At 39.2% G+C, this 16793-nt stretch overlaps 2 protein-coding genes across 2 annotated transcripts; one reads left to right on the forward strand and one right to left on the reverse strand.

The window, feature by feature from the left end:
* The first annotated feature begins 2266 nt into the window (after window positions 1-2266).
* LOC148862660 (Rhodanese/Cell cycle control phosphatase superfamily protein) lies at window positions 2267-7903 on the forward strand. The gene is made up of 10 exons (XM_088976305.1): window positions 2267-2619; window positions 2756-2845; window positions 4281-4388; window positions 5004-5100; window positions 5194-5233; window positions 5307-5381; window positions 6057-6144; window positions 6579-6646; window positions 7262-7334; window positions 7433-7903. The coding sequence occupies exons 1-10, from the start codon at window positions 2461-2463 to the stop codon at window positions 7514-7516; spliced, it is 882 nt and encodes a 293-aa protein (XP_088832431.1). The 5' UTR covers window positions 2267-2460; the 3' UTR covers window positions 7517-7903.
* A 478-nt stretch (window positions 7904-8381) lies between these two features.
* On the reverse strand, window positions 8382-10565 carry LOC148862661 (cytochrome P450 71AP13-like). Its single transcript, XM_088976304.1, has 2 exons — window positions 9283-10565; window positions 8382-9199 (listed from the first exon to the last, which is right to left on the reverse strand). Exons 1-2 carry the CDS (start codon window positions 10240-10242, stop codon window positions 8588-8590), a joined length of 1572 nt encoding a protein of 523 aa, XP_088832430.1. The 5' UTR covers window positions 10243-10565; the 3' UTR covers window positions 8382-8587.
* Window positions 10566-16793: the final 6228 nt, after the last annotated feature.

The following is a 16793-nucleotide window of genomic DNA, read 5'->3' on the forward strand; positions in this document are numbered from 1 at the left end:
GAAAAGGAAATATCAACGGGAACTGAGGACATAGTACATGAAACTGGAGTTGGTAGAGACCCATAATTTTGCACCATAGATCGGTAGTGCGATAGTATGGAGGTTGAATCCTTTGCCTTTTCTACAAGGCTCGATGGCAGCAGCACGGTTGAATTTACCACATTTGACATTTGATTCTTAAAGGTGATTGGCAAACCATTTAGGGCCCATTTGGTTTGCAGGAATAGGGGTCTGAAATCGGAATGGGAATGGGCCATTTGTATTCAATTGTTTGGTTGGACGAATCAGAATTCTATTCCCATTTCTGGTGAAATGACATTTCTTCTTCCTCCCTTGGGAATCAAATCCTATTCCAGTTTATTTCAATTCCTATTTTTATTCATGTCTGAACCAAATAAACTATGGAAATAGACCATTCCAATTTTCATTCAAACAGATTTTGATTCCGATTCCAATTCTGATTCAGACTACAATCAAATGGACCTTTATACCATTTTCTCCATTGGTATTTAAACGGCAATTTCTATTATCTATTCATTAATTAATCATTGTTCGAATTTTGAAACTTTGAGACAACATATTAGGATTTGCATAATAAAGCTAGTAATTAACAACTTATGTTTTGAAAATTGAACCCAATTGGGTGGTTGAAGAAGTTGATCCTTTTCTGGTCTTTGAAAAATTTTGTCCTTTTCCCTTCAATTCTTGTCTGATTTTCAAAATATTGGTTCTGATTGGATTTGATCAAATTTGAATATTATATATTATTAATAGGGCTCAGTTTGGAAAGAGTACAGATACAAATATTTACAGTGTAAATGCATATAAAATAATACAAAATATAAAGTTTTGCACTCTACATATTTGCATTTAAACTCCTTCCAAACTGAGCCTAAGGGTCATTTACTTAGATACCAGTATTTATTAAAACCTACCTTCTAGTTTGTATTTACTAAAATAATCCCTATAGTTTGTAAATACTTACTTATTCAACCCTCTTTGAGGAGCCTTTTTTATTTTCATTTGAAAATACCACTTGGAGATAGGATTAGCTCATTGGCTGAATGCAATAACTTTTCAACAGGCTGTGGGATCAATGATTATTCTCCACACCAGTAATTCATGGGGGCCATTGGCCTTTCAACATTTTCACTATGGGCTCTATGTATTTTATCATTGACGTGGAATGTTATCACTGGTTCCACAGCCCACTACACAGCGAAGGAGTTCAATTAATGTGAGCCATTTGATCTCTTAAAATGAGTGAAAAATATGAAAAATCATAGATCCAATGTTTTTTATTTAAAAAATACCCCTAAACGTTCTCATATCACATGTAATCTACTCCTTTTCCAATCGATGTTATAATATAGGGGAATGTTTTTTTTTTTTTTTCTAAAAGGTTGATAAAAGAATTATTAAGACTATTTTTGGAATAAAAACCTATAGGGGAATGCTTTTTTTTTTTTCCAAAAGGTTGATAAAAGAATTATTAAGACTGTTTTTAGAATAAAAACCTTGGACTAATGCTCCTTCATGTTTCAGCATGCCTTGAGTCATATAACAATGGAATACGGAAATGGTTCTTGATACCAACTGAGGGGTGGTTCATTTGATATATTAGTTGGTTTGCTCGATATAGATGTGATTTCGATTCCGGCAACCATCAACATTGGGGAGTAGGGGTGTCCATGAAAAACCGAAAAATTGAATCGAACTGAGAAAACCAAACCATAAAATGCAGTTAATCGAATCGATCGGTTCGATTTCGGTTTGGAATTTTTGAAAAATCGAAAAGTCGATTCGATTTTCGATTAACCTATAAAACAACCGACGGTTAACCGAACCGACCGGTATATATATTTATATGTATATTTTATATATTTTTAATATATATCACATATTTTCTATATATTATATATAAATATATATTCATTATATATATAAATATATAATTATATTATATTTATAATGATCTATTTATAAATATATTTATAAAGAAATAAAAAAACTAATACCACCGATTCGGTTAAAAAAAAATGGGTGTGTTCCAGGATGGGTTTTAGTAAATACGTGTAACTAAGTGGGTGTCTAAGTAAATGACTTTATTAGATTAAAACGTATCAAATCTGGTGTCGGATTCAAATCCAGATTCAGGAAAATGGATATTGATGATAGCCTCGTTAATTAATTTGACACCAGTAACCGGTTCGGGTTTCGAGTGACTATTGACACGGCATGCGAAAAGAAAAAGGAAAATAGGAAAAAGAAAACGTGGCTTTGAGAGTGGGCAATCGCGTGGAGCAGCGATTGTTTTTTTGTTCCGTTCATCAAAGCTCTGTTAGAGAGGAGAGGATAAAATGTTTGGAAAGGGCTTATAATAAAACCTCTATTTCTTTCTTCGCCGTGGTGCGATCCTCTCGCCGTCTCTCTCTCTCTCTCTCTCTCTCTCTCTCAACTATGGAAGTACTGGGACTCCCTTCTCTAAATACTCTGAGGAGTTCATCTCATGGGTTTCAGAAAAAACAAAGCATAAAACCAATGGGAAGGCGTGAATTTTTCGAAGTTTCAAAACCATCTTCTCCGGAAACCAAACTCACTTACAGAACCCATTATCATGTAACCAAAATTTTCGGTCTTTGCCAATGGCTTATCCATTTCTGCAGTTCTTTTAGTCACCTGATTGCACGCCTTTTTTTCCCTGAAATGTGCTTTTTTTTTTTACATTATTCTTCTCTTTCTTTGGATTTAACAGTCAGGAATTCGAATGATAGCGGATGAGGAAGAGGACTCAGCAAGGCAGATGAAGGAGATGGCTGCAGCCAAAAAGAGATGGGAAGCTCTGGTATTTGACATCATCCTCAGTTAAGAGATTGGTTGCTTTTGGTAATTAACTTTTAATATTCTGGAGCCAATCTCCAGTTGCTTTGTACCTATTTTATCTGCAATTTGTTTTTAAAAGATTTCCACGCTGTTGGTTGAGTCAATTACTTTTCTAGTCACTAGCGTAAAACTATTCCCGAAGTTGGATTTCTTCAACTTCAATGTCTGCATGTTAGAGGCCTTTTGGAGTGACATAATCAGCTTCAAAGAGTATTTCTTTTCCCTGTTTGGTACCAGGTCGGAAGCTCCATCCTGAGATGGAAATTAGATGCTATTAAAACCATCTTTCTTCTCACCAGTCAAAAACAGAGGTAAAATATCCGGTGTAGATATGCTGCAATATGTTGCACCACATGAGAAGAGAGGAATAATAGCATTTCCTGTAATAAGGAGAGAAAAACGGAGGCATTGATTGACTAGCTTACAGTTAGGGTGGCACATTGGTCAAAACAAGGGAAGAGTCTTAGAGGCTTCACAAGTCACAACTAATGGCATTATAAAGGGCTGCTACAATGTGGTTTGCTTTTCGACTAGTGTTGTTGTTTCCCAGTCTTCATTGTCACCTCCTTTGGATGTGATCAAACAACACTGATTAGGTTCAGATAGTATATTTAGAGCCTATAGGAGATGATGATGCCATTAGAGTGGATACTTTCTCTTTCGGGTGATTCTTTATCACCTTCTCTTGTACAACTGTACTATATTCTTTTTTTAATGAAATTTTCTTTTTACTATCAAAAAGAAAAAGATGCCATTAGAGCAGAGATGTCATCACTTCTTCATGAACTTCAACTCAGTCTTTGTCTGATCTATTTTCATTTGGAAATTGAGGAAGACACTTACGTGGTGGTTGTATGGGAGCAAAATGGAAAAAAAAAATCCATGGTTAAATCAGCATGCAGTTAGGGAGACCAGATCCTTAGCCCAAAGAAGGAGCTTGGTACAGGTGGATTAGATGATCTGCTAATGATTTAGCAGATTCACTGGCAAGGGCAGGGGCAAATCAAGATGACTTATAGTTGTACTGAAGCTCTACCATTTCTGCATAGTTTGTGTAAGTGAGAAACTGAGAAGGGGTGGGCCCATTGGCTTGGTTTTTACTCCTGAAAAGGAACTTTTCTTACTACTGTATTCCATCTATATCTTATCCAACAAAATCTGTTGATCTGTTAATTACAAGAAAAACAAATTGATCAGATATTTTGTTGCTTAGGAAGAGTGATAAGTCTTATGTACACCATAATATCAATGTGTTGTTGTACAACTTTGGATCTGTAAACTTAGCATGTATGCTACCCAAGTATCAAGTACCCATAGGATATAATTTATCTATTACTTGAAGTGCCATCAGTTCATTATAAGCACTTCCATGTTTCAAATTTTGATATTGGCTGCAGATTAGGGAAGAAAAGGTCAAAGTCTTGACACCAAGGGAGGCTGGTTATGCAATTCAACTTTCTAACACAACTCTCCTTGATGTCCGCCCCTCTACAGAACATAAAAAGGTGAGCAAGTTAAATATCTGATGTTATGTTCTTGAATTCAAACAACGTTACACTCACTGTAGTGGTCCCTACACACTTTAGCTTGTCCTGAAGTGGTAAATGCTCATTGCACTACATCTGTGTATATATAATGGTATCATCTGTTTTAGTGAATATGCCACTTTTCTCCACAGTTTTGATATGTAATTCAATATGTTGAAAGGCCTAAAATGTGGTGGTGGAGGAAGTGAATTGTTGGTTATTGGTCAACCTTCATACCTCTTAATATAACGTGCTACTCTTTATATATATATATATACTGAATTCTTATGAGCCCCTTTACCATCTATTAAAAAGCTCTTAATGCAGAACAAAATCTAAAAACTGCTTCTATATAATAAACAAACCGTTAGTCTAAACTAATTAACATGTGTGCATAACTAAATAATGCTCTTTAACTCAGTTTTGTACAAGAACCCTATTTCTGTTTCTTAACATAAGGCACCTCAGGGTGTTAGCAATACAAAAATTGTAATATACGTAGACTACAAAACCAACTTGTCGCATGGATAGCTGTCTCTTTAATGTGCATTGTCAATATTACAGTTATTTTGTTTTTTTTTTCTGTTTCGGCAGGCATGGGTTAAAGGGTCAGCCTGGATTCCAATATTTGATGTTGACAACAGATTTGATGTTGGCATACTTTCAAGAAAGATAACAAATTTTGTGATGGGTATCATATTCAGCACGCTATATTATCCTTCTTTTATGTTTCTCATACAATGGCTGGGAAAATATTATTTTGTTAATGATATGTTTTCTGCAGGGGGTTGGTGGAGTGGTGTACCAACATTATCATATGACAGGTATGAGTTATTGTTATTTATGTTGTTTTGTGCATTACACCGGAATTATTGCTGTGATATAATTTTGCAACAGCCAGTTCTTAGCAAAGGTTGAGGAGAAGTTTTGTAAAGATATTGACCTCATTGTTGCATGCCAAAAGGGATTAAGGTAACCCTTGTCTTACCCCATTACTTGTTTTGGCAGTTATTATTTTCTAGTGTTGGATATAGTTGCATTTCAGATTCTAGGTAATCAAGTGAATTTATGATCATTTTCATGAGATGAAGCATTCTTTGTCAAGGTGGTAGCTTGTAGAATAAGTCCTAGAAACTTGTTGTTTACCTTAAATTACTAAGCAGGTACTCTTAGTAATTTATTAGCATCTGACGGTTTTTATGCTAAGGTGGGAAAAGGTAATATAAAAAAGAACAATTAAAAAAAAAGTTTTACTTGAAAAATATTGCCATCCTGTTTTTTTAGCCCATCACATTATAAGACCTCTAATAAAGTTGGTGGGGTATTTAGTACTGCAAAATTTAGAACTGGGTATAGGATGCATTCTTGACTTTACTCAGGATTAAGAATCATATTTATATTTGTAACTGTTAGAAACTAATTGATGGCCGTATATGAAAATGGATAGTTAACTTAATCCTTAGTTAGAATGCATTTATTTAAACTGCAGGAATCGTTTAATGATGAAGATGCCTTCTAGATTCATAGAATAGTAGATGGTTCTAAACTTCTAATATAATTTTGTACCCAAGTAATAAAGACTGGTTTACATATTTGTTGTTCCTATTGTGCTATCTTGCTTCAAATTGAAAAATTACTATCCTGCAGATCACTTGCTGCATGTGAGCAACTTTACAATGCAGGCTACAGAAACCTCTTCTGGGTTCAAGGAGGTCTAGAAGCTGCTGAAGAAGAAGTAAGAAATGTTAATGGCAGGACTTTCAATTTTTTTTTCCTTTCTGCTCGGCTTGTGATGTAGTTAAACTACCTTATTCTGTTTAAACCTTTCTTTGATCATTTTTTTCGAAGAAAGGTAAAGCATAAATTGGCCATTTCCCAAGTGAAAAGAGAAAGATAACCCCTTATATACAATAAATAAAAGTCATTAGATATTGATGCTTCTCTCTTTTAAAAGGAGTATACTTCTACCATTGATTAGGGTTGTATTTCATAACCCTTTCATCAAAAACAGGCAGTCTCCAAATTGTAACCCTTTGTTTAAACAAAACATGTGCTTTACCATATATATATGTATGTGTGTTTGTCAGTTTGTGTGTGTGTGTGTGTGTGTGTGTGTGTGTGTGTGTGTGTGCATATTGATTTGACTAATGCTTATTCTTGTGAGTACAGGATCTTGAGAGGGAAGGTCCTCAGCCTTTCAAGTTTGCTGGAATAGGCGGAGTTTCCGAGTTCCTTGGGTAACTCTATCTCATTAAATGATTTCTCCAAAAAATGTGCTGAGATTTTTTGCAGGTTATAGACCATAGATACATCTGACTAATGGTTTATAGACAAGGCGGTAACTAGTGAGAGACACTATTCATGGATCCCAACTAGGTTCTATTGCCAGGAATGGTTGTGTGATCAAAACCAAATTGACCTATCACATTCTTTCTGAAAAGACGAGAAACATTGCTAAAACCTACAGATAAGATTTCACAGATGTTCTTTCTTTATTGCACTTTTCAAGATCAAGATTGAACTACTAGGACCTTAAAAGTATTCTATTTCCTAGGACCTGTGTTTATTATAAAAATGATGTTTGAGAAACCAGGAGGAAAAATAAATGCAACATGACTAGTCAAGAACCACTCGGGTAGGATATTGTTTATTATCCCTTTATTAATATAGTCAGTCTTACAGTGAATCAAGTGAAGGCTTGGGGTCTTGTCTTTTTCTGGAAAGTAGTCCTGTATTTTATATTCTCTCAACTACAGAAAATTTGTCAGTTAAAATTGACGACTGAAAATCTTGTTCATCTTGTGAGGGTTCCCTCGAGTGGTTTATTTATAGACATTTACTCGATGTTTCAGTTGGACTGATCAACAACGAGCTGCAGCTGCCAAGGAAGGTTGGGGTTATCGCTTAGTCTTCTCTGCACGTCTGGTAGGATTTACTTCCTGTTGGCACCCATGTTCACTGAAGCCTTTATGAATTTATTGTTCCCTCAACAAGATTAATTCCAACTGACCTTCTTGGCACAGGTTGGTCTTTTTATCGTTGCGGATGCCTTGTTTATTGGGGCTCAACAAGTGGGTCGTTATCTTCAGGACCTGAGGTCCCACTGAGAGTTTAATGTAGGAATTAGTGGTATCTATGCACAGAGCTTCTCAGAGATGATTTATCCTTCCATCTCTTGATCACATTCTAGCCACTGGAGATTCTTTAAATCCCAATTTTGGAATTGGAAGCTTGTGTCCATTTGGGGTTTAATCGTGGAAGATGCTATTCTGGATCCCACTCTGGCTCTCTTCTATATCTTTTTCACGCTTCCATTTTTATGGTACAATTTCCTGGTTATTTAGCTATATTTTGCCGCGTTCCAGATTATGTGCTCTTCTTTGTAACTATGAGGAGTGGATGTGCATTTCCACATGGAATTTTGGTGGACATTCTTTTGCAAATCAAGACTTAGCTGCCGAAATGTTATTTTATGGAGTGCACTAAATTTTCTATCCCCCGTGTCTTTGTTCCAGTCTTCACCGGTGCCTGAGTTGTCTTTCCTCTGAAAAACATTGGTCAAAAACGTTTTAACTTCAGACTTATAACCAGTATTTCCTTTTTTTTTTACTTAATTTCATTATTTCCTATCTTACAATTTTTTTCATATTCGTGTATTTATTTATATATTTATATTTATGGTGCTATGTTGATATCATGGTTGAACCATTCAAACCATAGTCAAATCATTTAAACTAAACTGGGTGAATAAGTGATTCATTGTCCAATCTAATTTTTGGAACATTCACTAAATTTACGAAAACTGTTGCACTTCCAAGCAGGTATGACTTCATCCGACTTTCTGAAGTATGCATTGTGTTAAGCATGCCATGAATAGCTGGATAAACAACCAATTACAACATAAATAGATTCCACTTCCAGGCCCAGCATTAACAGAGCTACAACTAGGGCTTTAAAGATTTAGATTAGATATAGTGACGAATTGAATCTGATGCTATTAATACTCAGATTTGAATCGAATCGTAGCCATATGGTTCAGATACATACGTCTTCATGCTCTCAGATGATCAGAAATTCAGAATAGAGCTATAGAGGCACAATGGAAAAACGAGAACATTTTAATAAGTCTTAACTCAGACAGGCATAGGAGATGGGGGTGGGAGAGATGTTTGTGATAATTAGACAAAGCGCGGTTTGGCAACAACAATCAGATCACATATCCGGTGCATTGATATACCAAAAACCTCGGTCATGTCCAAATCTTTGGCCTCGATACCAGGGGGAAGTTCCCAATCAAAGGAATGGAGAAGTTGAGCCATAGCAAGTTCAATGCTTGCTGCGCCAAATGTAATAGCGGGGCAGCCTCTTCTCCCAGCTCCAAACGGTATTAATTGGAAATCCTGGCCCTTGAAATCAATGGAGCTTCCCATGAACCTTTCTGGTTCAAAAACTTCTGGGTTCTCCCATGACTCCGGATCCCTTCCTACTGCCCAGGCATTGACGAAGATCCGTGTTTTCTTGGGGATGTCATACCCATCTATAGTTACGAGTTCCATTGATTCTCTCGGGACTAGTACTGGAACCGGAGGATGCAACCGGAATATCTCTTTGATTACAGCCTTCAAGTAGTGCATTTGGGGCAGATCATCCTCTGAAACGCTTCTTCTGTCCCCGACGATACTTCTTATTTCAGCCTGTGCTTTTTCCATCACTCTTGGGTTCATTACGAGCTCTGTCATTCCCCAGTCCAGTGTTATGAACGTCGTATCCGTTCCCGCAGCAAACATATCCTAGAATCAACAGCAACTACTTGAATTAGTGGTGGAAGAAGAAGAAGAAGAAGAAGAAGAAGAAGAAGAAGAAGAAGACTAACCAAGATGATGGCTTTGATGTTATCCAAGGTGAGGGGCGTGTCGAGGTCATCGGAATTCTTCTGCATGTCAAGCAGAATGTCAACGAAGTCCTTGTGCTCCTCTTTTCTTCTCCTGCTGCTGGAATGTTTGCTGAGATGGTCTTCGATCACTTCATTGAAGAATTGATCGAAGCGTCGAAAGGTGCGACGGAGTCTTGATTTCAAGCCAGTTATTGTGTGCATCCATTCCATGGAGGGGAAGAAATCGCCCAGACTAAATCCCCCAAGCAACTCCTGATACTCCAAGAGCATCTTTTGGAACCCATACTTATCGTACTCCCCTCCTTGGGAGAAACCCCTCCCAAGAGCAACCCGGCAAACCACGTCGTTTGCATACAACCCAAGCATCTTGGAGAGATTGGTTGTGCTTGGGTAAGAAGAAGAAGAAGAAGCAATCCGATGGACTAGACGGGCAACCTCCTCTTCTCTGACGAAGCTATATGATTGAACTCGCTTGGCACTGAGTAACTCAAGAACTGCGATCTTCCTGATGTGCCTCCAATAAGCACCATAGGGGGAGAAGACGATATTGGTGCAATTGTAGAAGAGGTGTTTGGCGGAGAAAAGCTGGGGCCTGCTCGCAAAAGCAAGGTCATGGGTCTTCAACACTTCCTTTGCCGTTCTGGCAGAGGAGACCACCATGACTGGGACCTCACCCAGTTGTAGGTAAATGATGGGGCCGAACTTCTGCGACAGCCGGAAAAGGGAGAGATGGGGCATTTCACCTAGCTGGTGCAAGTTGCCTATGATCGGCAGCTTTGAAGGTCCCGGTGGCAGATTCAGATTTCTTGTTGGGTACAATTGATACTTGACGATGAGCACCAACCCTAGCAAGATGATGATGAATGTCAAGAGACATGAGGAAGGTAGGAGGGTTTGCAGGGGAATTGTTTCCCAGAGGCACCATTGAGTGAGATCCATTTTGGTAACACTCCTACAGGCCTAAGGAAGCGAAGATAATCATCTCATGCCTTTGGAACCCACCTTTGTCATCTTGTATGTCATAGCTCTGTCTATTTAGGTGTCATAATAATCACTCCTACAGGCTACAGGAAGAAGCTCAGCTGCCTTCAGTCAGTATGTAGCCCACAAAAATACTGTTAATCTTTGCCATATTATATGTCATGGCTCACTAGTAGTGTTTTACACATATTTGTCATGTTGGATTTTCAATTGGATTGAGATTTAATTCACAACCATCTTGTTGTATTAAAATTGACCGCATAATTAAAAAAAACAATTATTTTTAATTTATATATTCATAATAAATGCATATAAAGATAAAATATTAAATTTACCAACAATAAATTTTATATAATTAAACTGGATGAAATTATTAATTCGTATCGAATTTGATTATTAATTAGATGCAAATTTTAACCTCTACATCATGATCGGATTTGGAATCGAATTGAGTACCAAGCGTTAGGAATCCATTGACAGCCGCCCTATTTGAAACCTGACGGCCATTGTGTGGTCACACAAAATTCAAAAACATGATTGTTACCTTTTTCATTCGAAAAGATTTAGAGCCCGTTTGGCACATCTTTTTGCGTGATCTTCTAGCTGTTTATAAGTTAGGAAAACCGATTTTCGGTCTATTCCCGTTTCATTCATGAAAGATCTAGTCACCAAAAGACGGAATGCTAAAAAGATGCAAGAAGTCCATTTCAGACTAATTTTGGAAAGCTTCAGATGAAGTTTTTCGCATATTTCTCATTTTAATCTCGCGTGGAAAGACGTGTGAAAAGACATGCATCTGCCAAACGTGCTTTGGACTACTTAAATCTTTATGCAAAAGCTCAATGCATCTTTTGCACGTCAGAACTACAAAAAGATCTTCCCAAAAAGACGTGCCAAACAGGTCCTTAATTTCATGACCATACACTTTCCGCTGCCAATTGTGTTGAAAATACATGTAACGACTACTTGTTTTATTTGACAAATTGCATATGCTTCTCTCCCGATAACCTAGTGGTTGAGTTGGTCACTCAACGTCATTGGGCCAATTGCCTGCTACGCATTTCACACATGCATCCCAATGGGACCGGATCTAATAAGTACAATAAACTTAACACATTAAATGAGCACTTGATAAATATGTTGATAACTTTCAAAAGTTGGTATTAATCTTTTTAAGGATGTATTGGGGGTATTTTAAGGGATAGGTATCAAAAAAAATTTCTAATTGCTCATTTAACATGCTTACAACGTTGTGTCTACCTGATTCAAACTGATCAAATATATATCACAGAAAATTTTCCATAATCTTTAAGGTTGTGTTTGTTTTTGGTATAAAATCATGATTTTCAAACCGCCATTGACCTAGATAGTCAAACTGTTTGGCCCGGGAATTGTCCAAGCAACTAGTTCCGTTTTACCCCAAATCTGGCCTATGGCCAAAAACTGTTGAATCAGTCAACGATCCGTTGACCCAGGCAATTGAACCATTGACTTGTTCAACTGGTTTTGGCCATTTTATTTTAATTATATTTTAATTTTTTGTTAAAATGAGTCATCTATTTGAATCAGAGGGTCGAACCATTGACCCGGAAACTAGTGGCCAAAACATTTCCGGTTGCGGGTCATTTTTTTAAAACATTGTGTAAAACTTTATTGATGTAAAAGTCCACTGGTGGAGTTTCACACCAATTCATTTGAAATCATTGAACCATTGAGCATTGAAAAGTATGGTTATCAATGTAATATTATTTCAATTTTCAATGTAATACTACATCGATAAATTATTGTTATAAGTGACGTTTTACATTAATTTACGATATAAAAAATCACTCCATCCAAATGTTGACAAAATCAAACCAGCAAATGTTTTACACTACAAATAAGCGTTGACAAAACCAAACCGGTAATGGACCTAATGGTGTTTTACACCACAAACAAGTGCAGCCTAAAGCTCACTTTGAGAAAAGAGTGCAAATATAGGTAAGTGCAATGAACTGATTGGGCCAAGTCATCAAATCATTGACCAAATCAACATGTTTGAGTCAAGTTTTAAAAATCAATTTGGAACTAGAACTGTTCTTGCCATCGATTTCTCAATTGATGGTTCAACCATTCAATTCAAATAGACAACCTGTTCCAATAAAAAATTAAAATAAGAAAACGGCTAAAATCATTGAACGAATCAACAATTTGACCACCTGCATCAACGGGTTATTAATCAAATCAACGGTTTTTTAGCCAAGAATCAAATTAAGGGTGAAGCGGAACTAGTTGCCTGAATGGTTCTCAGGCCGAATAGTCCTACCATCCGGGTCAATGGCAGTTTAAAAACATTTATTTGAGTAAATATAGGCCAATTGGTCCAACCAATTTGGTCAAAAAATGGGTTGAGAAAACTGTTTATATGTTAAGAAGAAGAGTCGCATGCATTTAAGTAAAATACATGCAAATGCAATGATAATCAGGGGTCGATCTTAAAAGTACTAGTGCAAGGGAGGTTCTCCCTATTATAAGATAAGATATCCCCATTAAAGACAACTACACTTTGGGCTGAAGAAAATACTAATAGCAATGAAGCTCCCTTTTATAATTGATGTAACCGTTTTCGGCCACGTACCAATGTTTTGTGATGTAAATTTTTTTGGCAAAGTACCTCGTTATTCGACCCGGTGGTGGCGTACCTTAGTGACGAGCTACTTGGTGGCGAACTGCCTAGTGGCGAACTGCTTTGGTGGCGAACTGCTTAGTGGCGAACTCCCTGGTGGCGAACTGCCTGGGAGCGAACTGCCTTGGTGGCGAACTGCCTGGGGGCGAACTGCCTGGGGGCGAACTGCCTGGTGGCGAACTCCCTGGCGGCGAACTGCCTGGGGGCGAACTCCCTGGCGGCGAACTGCCTGGGGGCGAACTGCCTTGGTGGCGAACTGCCTGGGGGCGAATTGCCTTGGTGACGAACTGCCTGGGGGCGAACTACCTTGGTGGCGAACTGCCTAGGGGCGAACTACCTTGGTGGCGAACTGCCTGGGGGCGAACTACCTGGGGGCGAACTGCCTGGTGGCGAACTCCCTGGTGGCGAACTGCCTGGGGACGAACTGCCTTGGTGGCGAACTGCCTGGGGGCGATCTGCCTGGGGGCGAACTGCCTTGGTGGCGAACTGCCTGGGGGCGCTGCCTGGTGGCGAACTCCCTGGTGGCGAACTGCCTGGGGGCGAACTGCCTTGGAGGCGAACTGCCTGGGGGCGAACTGCCTTGGAGGCTAACTCCCTGGTGGCGAACTGCCTGGGGGCGAACTCCCTACTAGGCGGTCGATGCCTTAGAGAATGTTGGAGCTCCCTGGTGCGGCGCAATCCGACTGCCCTCAGCATGAGGTGGTCTTCTTTCCTTTGTAGGCTGCGAGAGATGAGGGACCTGCGAGAACTTCATCTTTTCCTCCTCTTTGTAGGTGGTGGGAGCTGAGAGACCTGCGAGAACTCCATCTTTTCCTCCTCTTTGTAGGTGGCGGGAGCTAAGGGACCTCCGAGAACTCCATCTTTTCCTCCTCTTTGTAGGTGGCGGGAGTTGAGGGACCTCCGAGAACTCCATCTCTTCCTCCTCCTTGTAGGTGGGGGGAGCTGAGGGACTTCCGAGAACTGCATCTTTTCCTCCTCTTCGTAGGCGGCGGGAGCTGAAGGACCTGCGAGAACTGAATCAGAGGTCCCGAGGGTACTTTCCCGGTGGGGGCTCTCCGATGCTTAAGTTAGCACTCTTATTGTAGAGAGCTTTGAAGATAATATGAGAGAGCTAGAGAGCAGGGTTACTTCCCTTTCTTTTCCATCCCCTTCCCCTTTGGGGGGTGAGGTCTTTATATACCGGAGTTTTCGCGAGTTAGGTGGGTGAAAAGCCTCCAAACGGTAAGACTCGTCACATCCGATCAGAACCGGGGTACGGTGGTGAACTCCTCGAGTTCGTCAGGCTGGCACTTGTGTCAGGCGGCCAGGTCGGCGCCTGGGCCGGGTTGTCAAAGGGGTGCCTGCGTCAGTCGGCGGGTCAGTGTTTAGGCCAGGTCGTCAGGTCGGCGCCTGTGTCAGTCGGCTGGACAGTGCCTAGATCAGGTCGTCAAGCTGGCGCTTGTGCCAGTCGGCAGGTCAGTGTCTAGATCAGGTCGTCAAGTTGGCGCCTTGGCCGGATCATGCACTAGGCTGGTCCAGGTCGGCCAGGTCGTGCAGGCTGTGCACAGTTCGCGCAGGCCGTGCGCAGTTCGCGCAGGCGCGCGTCAGGCCGCGTGCAGGTCGCGCCAGGCCGGCCAGATAGGTGCCCAGGTGGGTCATAAACTTCGTAAGTTTGTTGGTTGGGTGTTTTCCTAGTTGTCACGAGGTGCCACATGTCACAATTTTACTGGAGGGCCAAATCTGCCCTCATCAATAATCTTATGAGAATTTTTTTTTATTTGTTTGTTTTATAATTCATAATCTTTGTGAGTTAGTTCGTTAGGCTGTGTTTGGAAGTAGTGTAAATCCCGGTTCATTGTTGTTTTACACTCCTGTCCGATTTTGTGGCTGTTTGGGTGGAGTGTCAAATAACAATGAATATCGATGTAAATGACCTCTTTGATAGATTTTTACATTGAGAATCGATGTGGAAAATGTATCGACAAAATCGATGTAAAAATCTGTTTGTCTCTCCATCGGTGTAAAAGCACTATCAATAATGTCTCTCTTATCCCATCTTCGAACCGCTCCCGTGGTGGTAACTCTTCGTCGGCGCCACTGCTTCTCCATTGTGCATCTCTCCGTTGGTGTCTCGCTTTCTCTCTTCGTCGATGTATCTCTTCTCCATCTTATCCATCGTGCATACGGTTGAGAGATGTTTATGAGGGGAAAGAAAGACCGAAAATCTTTGTTCTTGATTTTCAGGTTTGCGAGGGCGCACGAAGCGTCTATGATTTCTTCTAGGAAACCCACGATCCCACCAACAAAGAATATCTAGTAAAAGAACTATAGGCTTTGTTCTGTGCTTTCTTCTATTATTTGTTCTTGATTTTCAAGTCTGTGGCTTTGATTTCTTTATCACAGAGAACCAACATCAGATGTAGTATTTGTAAAAGAACTATAAGCTTTGTGAGAGCTTAACTTTGTGAAGATGTCTGTTTCTGAGTTTTGTTTTTCCCAATAAACATCTTCAGAGAGACAAGTATCAGAAGTCGAGCCGAGTATAGAGAAATGGGACCCAACAAATATCAATAGTTTTTACAAATTTACACATGAAAAGCATTTTTTAAAACTGCTATGGAGCTCAGGTTTGTTGGTCAAAGCTTCAACGCTGACGATCAAACTGTGTTGGAACTAGTCGGAACTCAAGTTCCCCACTTTTTTCTAACCAAAGAGCGGAGGAAATGCTTTCCACTTCAAAGTTCAGACTTGAGTTCTGAGAATCATTTCGTTTTTGAGAGGTGGGTTGGGGAGGGTGGAGATTTGCATTTGATGAATATTCTCCAAACGCATACAAAAACGTGACGCTTTGTTTACATCGATCATCCAAACGCATAAGGGTGTAAAATGAGTATAATGTCAGTTCACTTTTTACACTCAAGCATCTCACCGTTGTTAAATTCCATCCACGTAGTTTTGCATTTACACTGCAAACAAACGCAGTCTTAGCGATTAGGCAAAATGCCTAATGTCCGTAAGGACTAGCTTCGTCTCCGCACACGATAAAAAGAATTGGCGATCAATGGTTAACCACTCCCTCTCATTTGTTGATAATCAAACTTTTTAATTCCAAAAATATCCTTGATTTTTATTTGTTCCTTCCCATGCTGCTCTTCCTTTGATTGTTCAACTCAGCTGAGATTTGGGTTTGTTTTTAGGATCATTTACTTAGATATCTCTTATAATTTTGCTTATTTACTAGACACCTACTATAATTTGTATATAACTAAAACACCCCTTATGGTTTGCATCAGCTTTGCTTAGGTATAATTTGGATAAAATTCATGTTTTATACTTCCAAAAGTACAAAATTTCGAAGTACACTCCCATTTCGATTTTGATACTTTTGCTGTGAAATATGTATGACAATTTTTTTTTCAAAAACATACTTTTCAAATTAAAAGTAAAACATAGTGTTTGGATACAACAAAATGTTGAATACATAAAAATGTCACATGGCATCCGTATATGCTCATATGATGTATCTAAATGCTATATATCATTCATGTATGTTGCTACATGGCACACACATATTGAATACATTTAAATGCCATGTGTCATTCAATACACTCAAATGTTGTGTGTTAGCATAATGGATGTCACGTGTTTTGGGTGGACAAGAACCATATTCGCCCAATCCTTAGTCCCCAAAGTTTTGGGTTTCCCTAAAACCCACCCCAAACCACGACTAGTGGTCAAAAAAGCCCACCTCAACCTAGGTGGGGCAGGGCGGAGCTCCATAATGGGCAAGTCAATTTGCCATATTTAATGATGGGTAGTGTTATCTTGAAAGATAAAAGGGAATTTTCAGATTTTTCCCATCTCA

The sequence above is a fragment of the Nelumbo lutea genome, chromosome 3 (genome assembly GCF_056320005.1).
Source record: "Nelumbo lutea isolate HS-2025 chromosome 3, American lotus-T2T, whole genome shotgun sequence".
NCBI lineage: Eukaryota > Viridiplantae > Streptophyta > Magnoliopsida > Proteales > Nelumbonaceae > Nelumbo > Nelumbo lutea.